This window comes from Aspergillus stella-maris (genome assembly GCF_047715825.1).
Source record: "Aspergillus stella-maris strain CBS 113639 unplaced genomic scaffold BDV14scaffold_180, whole genome shotgun sequence".
Classification (NCBI taxonomy): Eukaryota; Fungi; Ascomycota; class Eurotiomycetes; order Eurotiales; family Aspergillaceae; genus Aspergillus; species Aspergillus stella-maris.
Genome location: NW_027396974.1, coordinates 1 through 9399, shown reverse-complemented (window position 1 = coordinate 9399; position 9399 = coordinate 1). Strand labels below are relative to the sequence as shown.

General features: G+C 47.5%; 3 protein-coding genes and 1 non-coding gene across 4 annotated transcripts; 2 read left to right on the top strand and 2 right to left on the bottom strand.

The window, feature by feature from the left end:
* Positions 1–947: 947 nt before the first annotated feature.
* BDV14DRAFT_194414 (uncharacterized protein) lies at positions 948–2156 on the bottom strand (the record flags this gene model as incomplete). Its single annotated transcript, XM_073771922.1, has 6 exons — positions 948–1066; positions 1107–1239; positions 1451–1593; positions 1766–1858; positions 1892–1980; positions 2038–2156. The coding sequence occupies 6 exons, from the start codon at positions 2154–2156 to the stop codon at positions 948–950; spliced, it is 696 nt and encodes a 231-aa protein (XP_073621597.1).
* An 844-nt stretch (positions 2157–3000) lies between these two features.
* On the bottom strand, positions 3001–3085 carry BDV14DRAFT_t154. Its single transcript has one exon. It is a non-coding gene; the product is annotated as a tRNA-Asn (tRNA).
* A 328-nt stretch (positions 3086–3413) lies between these two features.
* On the top strand, positions 3414–4628 carry BDV14DRAFT_206474 (uncharacterized protein; the record flags this gene model as incomplete). The annotated part of the gene is made up of 1 exon (XM_073774917.1): positions 3414–4628. One exon carries the CDS (start codon positions 3414–3416, stop codon positions 4626–4628), a length of 1215 nt encoding a protein of 404 aa, XP_073621596.1.
* A 2114-nt stretch (positions 4629–6742) lies between these two features.
* Positions 6743–9399, top strand: BDV14DRAFT_186338 (uncharacterized protein). The gene is made up of 2 exons (XM_073770795.1): positions 6743–7434; positions 7488–9399. The coding sequence occupies exons 1-2, from the start codon at positions 7016–7018 to the stop codon at positions 9079–9081; spliced, it is 2013 nt and encodes a 670-aa protein (XP_073621595.1). The 5' UTR covers positions 6743–7015; the 3' UTR covers positions 9082–9399.

The following is a 9399-nucleotide window of genomic DNA, read 5'->3' as shown; positions in this document are numbered from 1 at the left end:
CATAGTAATTTACTAGCACGTGGATGGTGTGGTACATCTGTGTTCCTAGCGTCATTACTAGCGCGGCGAAGACTTTTGGTGCACACCTCCGTAGTTTGGAGAGCTTTCTCTGGTAGCAATGGTAGAGGTGGAACCACTGGTGGTGGGGAAAAAATCTAATAACTTAGCAGGGAACTCGTCACATGGATTAATGTATACCTACTCTGAAATTGGTTTACCACATGAACACAGGCCATCTCTTGGTTTTAATTACGGGCGGAAAGCAACAGGACCATGTTGCCTGCAAAGGGCTTCCAGAGCCTTGATGGCTTGGCGACTGACTAAGCTGCGCAAGGCCGCCTTTGTTGGCAGAGTGCGAGCGAGGATATCTCGCTCTGGCATAGCACGTTGGCGATAATAAAAGAGTGTTTCTTTATAGACTCCGCCAGTTTAAGTGTCCTGCTAAAGTTCCTGTTGTTGTTTAAGTTTCTCCTATTACAGCCTGTCTTTTTGACTCTGCACTTGACGGCGTTGCAAATGGATTTCGCGTGCATCTTTAGGGTTATTAATGTTTATGAGCCAATTACCAAGAAATGTGATTTGTGTATTCAGGGCCACAACACCGTCTCTCTCCTGGAATTCAAATTCTGCTTTTGCAGGTAGTGATTGCCATAGCACAGGGTTATGGTGCATGCCTATACCACGCTGATTTTGGATATGCTCGTGCCGTGATGTAATGGTCAAGGTGGCAGGTCCGTTCACTTTACAGACAGGGTGGGCATATGACCGGCCAAAAATCCGTGCTTCCCTGTGTGCAGCATGCTTCATCCGCGCAGTCTTGGAGTATTTTTATCTATTGGATGTAAGTCACTTAGAAGGTATGTCCAGGCCTTTAAGATTTTCCTACCCGCTTCCATAAGCGCCCATTGACAACACGCGCGGGCGGTGATGTTCATCTTATACCCACTTTAATACCCAAGTGCCGCAAATTCTTTGCCAAATGTATCAGCTCCCTTTGCTCTGCCTGTATAGTTATTGCGGCTAGGCTTGCTCATCCCTTTAAAGACAAGTGTGTTTGCAAGGTCTTCTTGGAAATGGGATTCTAAGGGTTTAGTTCTCAAGTGTACTTGGCTTAACAGAGTCCACAACATCAAGGATCTTAGTAAAAGACAAGTAGTCACGGAAAGCATGGTCACCCAAGAAGAGTGGTAGCATAAATAGAATTAGGTTAAAGAACAGTGGGACTTCTTCCTTGTATACCTTATAAAAGGCATTATTTTAAAGCTCCTACTTCCTCCTCTTCCGAAATCCCGTCACGTATTCCCGCGTGTATGTTAGAACTAACATTAGAGTATAATTAACAAGCTATATTGTAAGCTTGAAATGCTATATACTGTTAGCATATTTGGTTTATTACTCTGGATTATGCTAACCTTGTAACATGCTGCCATGGCACTGGCGTGGAGATAACATTGTCTTTATTATTACTCTTCTGGCGGGCGATTTTTCGGCGGGCTGTTGACTCATGTACCTCTCCAGTCCAGGCAGATGAAAAGTAGTAGAGCAGCATTAATGCCGTGTATTGTACTCTGCTCCAATTAGGATATTTGCCGCCTTATTCTTTAAAGTCATGGTATTAAAGTGGGGTAAGGAGGATTGTTAAATTGTTTGGGGATAGTCCATCTCCAGACATTATGGCATCTGGTAACCCAAGTTTAGTCTTTAAATTTAAGATTATATACTTTGCAATTTGTTAGTAAGCTAGTAGGATAAAGCTTGAAAGAACATACCTCCTCCATTGTGGTAGACATGCTCTGTGGTACATAAAAGTTCCGCTCTTGGGCAAGAGCCGCATTAAAGTTATGGTGGAAGTTGTTAACTGTTTCTGGTAGAGGTTTGTCCTCTAACTAACCCTTGGTATTTCTTGAAAAGGATTTAAGGAATCCTTTGTATATTCTAATGTCTGGCGGGGAGCGGGCAGTAGGGTGCAACTCAAGGAATCTTAAAGAGTAGGCAGGTATTCCTTGTGGTCCCAGGAGACTTACTGGTCAAAAACACACTAAACTGTAATAATACTTTTCCTTGGTCTTTGGGAGAACCACTTTCTTGATCTCTTTATTATCATGTTTATCAAGGTCAATCACGCATCTAAAGTTCAAGATAACAATTCTTGTCATGTTGCTTGATTAGCAAGGAGTGATGGTAGAAGGAAAAGGGAATAGTCATACGGCCGGCAAGTGAGTTATAGATTCATGACTTCCCCTCTAATCTACATCTTCTCACCAGGATCAAAATGCGCTTTCCTGGTAGCTTGGGTGAAGAATATTCAGGTGCCTGAACCCCTCACCTAAAGGCGCCGGAACGTGGGCGGCAAAGCGGCGACGGAGCAGGCGCTGGGACGGGTGAGCTCCGACATATACATGCTGTTGTATGTTTTTGTTTCTGTTATTTTCTCTCCTGGAACGAGGGAAGGCTGGTAGGTGCTGTTTTGTTCCGGGTTGAGGTTGGTGATTGGAATCCCGTATCTTTATGACCTGGAGGTCCAGCCTAGAACGGAGTTGCATCCTGCTAAGGATGGCATTGGCTGGTTGCGGTTGCTTGATGTTGAGGAAGTAAAGGGTGCGCTTGTTCGGCATAAGTTCAAGCCTAGCAAAGCGTATGTGATGATTGACTTTTTCGTGCGCCATGAGGTTATCAACGCCGAGAGAGACAGGGAGTATACTGAGATTGTATCGAGATTACATCGTCGGTTGCTGTTGCCTGTAGCTCACCCGTGGAACAAGGCGTAAATATGGTGCGCCGCTTCCGATGCTAGTCACATTCACCAGAGCCATCATACAGCGTCTTGAGCATCAAAGCTCTGTTCTAATGTACTTGATAGGCAAGCAGCCCCTCTTGCTAAAACTGGTCTCGCTAGGGGTAAACTACAGAGAAGATTGGCGGCGCAACGTGACCTATGGGGCGGGTATAAACTAAGTGAAGACTGGGGAAATGAAATGAGAAAAGAAAAAAAAAGAATAGCGACCCTGCGCAGGCTTGAACTGCGAACCTCCTGATGAACTGTGTTATAACAGTCAGACGCGCTAACCGATTGCGCCACAGAGTCCTATTGGTTGATGTTGCCGCACTTTCTAAAGTCTCTTATTCCACAAATCAATTCACGCACCACCAGCAGACCATCCCTCAACCCATGGTTCAGTTGTTGGTAGCTGATTGTACGAAGCCACTAATACTTCATAAAAACAACAAATCATGGTTCATGATATCTGTATACGGCTTGGATATGGCCCCATAATGTTATAAAAGCTTGTCATGTGTCTGAATTATTCGCGTAAGCGAAAATTTGTCTGATGGGTGCTCGTTATATATTTTCCTCTCATCTGCCAAGTCCATCTACATGAGGATGGTGCACTTTCTAATGTCTTATTGCACGTATGCTCTCACTGCTTTTTCTAACAGGGATCTTTCCATCCAATGGCCTATCGTCAATATATATATTCTTACTACATGATAAGCCTCATGCCGAGGTCACGAACGACACCTCTGTGTCACCTCGTCGAAAGGGGTTTCTCTTCTCCCTCCACCTCCCTTGCTTCTCCTCCGTCTTGACCTCCCACCCTTCCCAATTCTTGCATTTTTCTGTGCCTCATCTTTCGCATCGTCCTACCCGAAGAGTCCAATGTGACTCCACTATATTTATCTTTGTTGCGGCGCTCCTATTGTCTGCCGCAGACGCCCGATGTCTATACATACTCAACTGGTCCACCGAGGCTTACGGCCCAGACGGCCCCTGGCAAGCAGTCACAATCAACGTTGGGAGTGACCGGCAACCCATAGCCCTCTACCCAGGTGCAAACTACGCCAGTATAATCTTCGCCGACTCGATATGCGCCAATTCCACTCTTTCCCCCACTTGTTACGTCGCGCGCGCAGGCACATACAACGAGTCAGATTCAGCGACATCCATATCGACCGGCTCGCCGACCTCGAACGCAAGCACGCTCTGGAATATACTCTACTGGAGCGTACAAGGCGAAGCTAGACAGGAATCCATCGGCGACGAAGTAACCCTCGGTGTCGGGGAGAGCGAGACAATAATTCCGAATGTCAGCTTCACAGCCATCTACGACACCTACCAGACCTATTACAACGGCCGTTCCTACCCGGTCTCCGTGGGGAATTTAGCCCTTGGTGCGCCCAGACTACGCGATGCATCGTCGGGCTTGAGTCTGAACATGATTGCTTCATGGCTATACACATCCGGCCCGATTCCCTCCTATTCCTACTCCATGCACATAGGATCTGGAAATCCACCCATTCCAGGATCATTAGTGGTAGGTGGGTACGACAGAACCCGACTGATCGGTGAAGGAAGCACTCAGTCGATCGTCGACTCCGCGGGTACACTGCAGATCGTACTAAGGGACATCGGGCTCGGTGTTGCCGAGGGGGCGTCTCCATTCCCGGTATTCACAGACACCCATCGGGGCGGGCTATTCCTCGACGCCGAGCACGGGGAAAACATGGACATGGGTACGGTCCTCCCCCGAACAGTGACAATCGATCCAACAAAACCATACATGTATCTCCCCGCGGCAACGTGCGATGCAATCACCGCCTTTTCCCCGTATCCTTCGACACGGGGCTAGGCTTGTATATATGGGATACGAATAGCGCGGATTAAACGACCCTTACGCCCTCGCCGGCATACCTCTCCTTTACATTCAGTAGAGATGGCTCAACGGCTTCTTCGGCAGCGAACACTATCACAGTCCGCATCCCGCTGCAGGTCCTCGCATTGACTCTCCAGAAATCACTGTCCGAGGGCCGGAATCGCTCTTATTTCCCGTGTTTCCAGTCGACCGATACAGGGTGGTGCAAAACCAGCTTCACCACTTCATACTCTTCTCTTCATTCTGGGCCCACCCGCCAAGACGCTAGGCTAAAAATGGGTTCATTTAAACGAGCCTTTGCGCATTACGTCATGAGCAGTCTGCTTCACATGACCATGGATTGTTGTCGGAGCATACTGCCGTCCGGCACCGCCTGCCCCTAGGGGTCGACCTCGCTTAGTCATCCATTAGTACCCTAGATAGCTGGCCGTACCGGCCACCCAATAGGAGATCCATCCATCGCTTCCCACAATTGTTGCACAGCAGTGGCATCCAGTTCAGTATAGGCAAAAATAAATTCCTCATTCTCACCAGAATCTGACAGCAAACTATCTCTAAGCTTGAACTCTTGACTCCATGTTGGCCTACCATTATCCTAGATTATAAACAACGCTGGGATAGAAAAGCTTTCAAGTGATCTTACACAAAACTGGTCAAAAGCTCGCCATACTTGGCAATATATAATACATCTATCATCGTTGCTCTTCAACCTCGACGTTCGCATGTCGAAAATGACCTTGTGCACTTTCTACTCTAGCCCCCACGACATCTAGGCTCCATTCAAGAAAATCTTTAAAATCTTCACCAGTGTGCTTCTGCCAGTTACGTCTCACAAAAGCTTTGAGCTCTGCAAAGAACTCTTCAATCGGGTTTAAATCAGGGGAGTACGGTGGTAAGTACAACAGCTTGACACCGGCCCTTGAGCATAGCTCGGTTATTCGCTCCGTATGATGGAAAGACGCATTGTCCATAATCAGGACAGACTTTGGCTCTGGCCATCTACCACAATGATGGAGAAGCTGTTCAATAAAGTCCTCGAAAGAACTAGCATCAGTCGATCCTTCGAAGACTCGAGACATCAAGATGCCATCCTGGCAATACGCGGGGAGAATCTGGTACAGTACCGTTGACCCCGCTGAAAACGGGAAACTTGGACAGGTGCCACCCCACGGGGAGACCAGCCTGTCCTCCTAAAGCCAGCCCGCTTATCACAGCCTGATTCATCGATGTAGACTAGGTGATACGAGCAGAACTCTGACAGCTGATACAAATAGTTATCCCTTAAATCTGCATTCCTTTCTCGTGCTATCCGTCGAGCTACTTTCTTGCTCCAACCATGCGATCAAAGGGCCCGGCTGATAGTGTAGGTGGATACGAACACATCAAATTCATCATATAGAAACTCTGCCATCTCATCCAAGTATAGATCTGGTTTCTCTAGCAAGTGGTCGCATAGCGCTCCAAGAATGAGAGTAGTAATCACTCGAGGACGGCCGCCAGGAATTAAGGGCGCTCGGACATCGCCAAACATTCGGAGGTTGGCACTGATGGTTATAATCAAACGTTTGCTGCAGCCAGCCGCTTCGGCCATCTAAGAAGTAGTCAGTGAATTACTGGTAATCATATCGCGGATCATTATAAGCTGGGAGGGGGCAAGTCGGGGCGCCATGACGGCCTTTGTCACCCTGTAAGCCGAAGAAAGTTCGTGAGGTGATTCAGAGGCACTGGGCAGAAGCCAAGTCTGGGTCGGTTCGGGCCGACCATAGAGCCGATATCAAGCCAACAACCAGCATCCACTCGACAGATTTTATCTTGAGTTCTTTCGGGCACGATAATATTGGGTCATGGTATTCCACCTTGAAAATATAGTCAACAGTCCATATTTTATGTGACCCAATATATCTATATTTGTAGTTCTATCTCCTTGCCTGGAAAAGCAGGATGACTTATTGTGGCTTGTCGCGTAAGAGATGCAGTGTCACGGTGCCAGCTCGGAGCCTCACTCCGGGCACCGTGCCCGGAATGAGGATCGCGAGATTCTGCCTGTTCTGACCGCCTGGCTGACCGATACTTCCCCAACTCCGATGTTGATCCTGTTCCTGATCTCTGAGCGACGTCTTGTTATACTAAGCGCCTGTCTGATAGCCTGATCCTGCGTTCTGCCCGTGTATCTACTTCGTTAGCCTGTTCTGAATACACTCCTGAGCCCGCACCTTGACATGCAGTCTGGTTCGCAGCCTCGCTCTTGGCGCCTATTTTACCCCGCTTCATCTCACCAGACAAGCTCGACCTCTAATTCTTAATCTGGAACGAGTCGCTATATCTCTCTACGGAGGAATCGGCATCGATCCAGTGTTTCCAACATGGATGGTTTATCCTCAGCGGCGAGCGTTATCGCGGTCATTCAGCTAACGGGAAGCCTCGTGGAGCTTTGTGGGGGCTATATTCAGCAGGTGAAACATGCAAGAGACGAAATCCTGACGCTACAACGGGCAATTGTAGGGCTCCAGGGGACACTCCAAGACTTGCAGAGCCTCGTCCAAACTAACAACGGAAACACCCTACCTACCTCGTCACGACTAGTCGGCAATATCACGGATTGCCTCTCTGACCTACGTGGCTTAGAGACGAGACTTGACCCGGGGAAGAGAAAGAAGCTGATGAGAAAAGTGGGATGGCGAGCCTTAAAGTGGCCTTTGAAACGCACCGAGGTAGAGGAAGTTATCCAGAACCTCGAGAGATACAAAACTTCATTCCTCTTGTCTCTACAAGTAGATCAGAGGTAGGTTGGAACCTAATCCTGTCGCTCTTTACAATTACTAAAGAACTGCATAGTTCTCTGATGGTTGGTAGGGCCCAGGACATGGATTTTGAAAAGTTAGAAGGTGTAATGGAAGCAGCGTTTGAGTCATTCTCCGACCGAGACGAAGTCCAATGTCTCCAAGGCACTAGGACTGTGCTCCTTCAACAGATAATGGATTGGGCTCTGCTTCCATCTCGGAAGAGTATTTTCTGGTTGAAAGGAATGGCCGGGACAGGAAAATCTACAATATCTCGGACGGTGGCGGAGTCGCTCAAGAATATTAACCATCTAGGTGCCAGCTTCTTCTTCAAGAGGGGTGAAGGAGACCGAGGGAACGCGAAGAAGTTTTTTCCAACATTAATACGGCAGCTAATGCTCAGGATTCCTGGGTTAAGGTCTGGTGTGCAAATGGTACTTCATGATAACCCTGACATCGCGTCAAAATCACTCAGGGAGCAGTTTGAGAAACTACTCCTTCAGCCACTGGTCACTCTCGACCAACTAGGCCGACAACGCCAGACCGCTGTGATAGTGATTGATGCTCTAGACGAATGTGAACATGATCAAGACATCCGAGCTATAATCCGATTACTTCCTTCTCTACAGAAGGCAAATGGTGTTAGCATCCGAATCTTCGTGACTAGCAGGCCAGAACTCCCAATCCACCTCGGCTTCTCGGAGATTACGGGTCATGAATATCAGGACCTGGCTTTACATGAGATACCTGAAGAAGTGACGGCATTTGACATACATTTATTCCTACAGGACCGGTTTGAGAAGATCAAACGCGATAAAAATATTTCCGAGGACTGGCCCGGGGATGAAGTTATCCAGAAACTGGTCGAGATGTCCGCTCCATTGTTCATCTCTGCTGCCACCGTATGCCGTTATATTGAAAGTTCAAAAATGGAACCCAAATTGCGCCTCGCAGAGCTCCTAAAGGACCAAGCCAAATATGTATCAAGAATGGACAAGACATACCTGCCAATTCTGACACGATTACTCGATGATCAAGAGAGTGATGAGTTCGAGCAGCAGCAGCTTCTCCAAGAGTTCCAGGCCATAGTCGGCGTTATTGTTCTCCTTGCTGTTCCACTGTCTATAAACGCGCTATCGCTGTTTCTTGGGATAGGAGCAGACCAGATCAGCAATCGATTAGATACGTTCCGATCGGTGTTAAGCATTCCCGGTGGTCGAGACCAACCTGTTAGGATTCTACATTTATCATTTCGGGATTTTTTGGTCCAGTCCAGAACCAAATTTCTTGTGGATGAGTCAAAAAAGCATAAAGACATTGCTAAGTGCTGTCTTAAAACTATGCAGAGTCACCTACAGAAAGATATTTGCAATCTAGAAATCCCTGGAATGCGTAGGGCAGACATTAACCCTCAGGATATTCACCAGTACCTACCACCAGAATTACAATATTCTTGTCGCTACTGGATACACCATCTCAAAGAGAGTCAGGTTTCATCTTCTGAGATAGAGGATGTGCGACTGTTCCTCCAGAAGCATTTTCTGCACTGGGTGGAAGCAATGTGCTTGCTAGGTCTTATATCAGAGGTGGTAGGTATGCTTGATTTCCTCCATACGGATATACTAGTAAGTAACATAGTAGACACCTGATTCTGAATTATGCTAATAGAAGCAGGGCAATAATAATTCTTTATTGGCTGATTTTCTCCATGATGCAAAGCGCTTTGTTCTGAAGAATCGCCAGGTTGCTGATAAAGCACCACTTCAGATTTATTGTGCAGGATTGGTGTTTGCACCCCAAACAGCATTAATTCGTACAAATTTCAGGGAAGACCTTCCAAGTTGGATATGCCAGTTGCCAAAAGTTAATGAGAAGTGGGGTGCAGAATTACAGACGCTCGAAGGCCATTCAAGCTGGGTTCGGTCAGTGGCCTTCTCGCCCGACGGCCGGCTACTGGCGTCCGGCTC

Bases quoted from the DNA above. Each gene is read 5' to 3' on its own strand.
- BDV14DRAFT_186338 (XM_073770795.1), top strand. From the start codon at position 7,016: ATGGATGGTTTATCCTCAGCGGCGAGCGTTATCGCGGTCATTCAGCTA. The intron at 7,435-7,487 runs GTAGGTTGGAAC...AGAACTGCATAG, and splicing joins TCTCTACAAGTAGATCAGAG to TTCTCTGATGGTTGGTAGGG.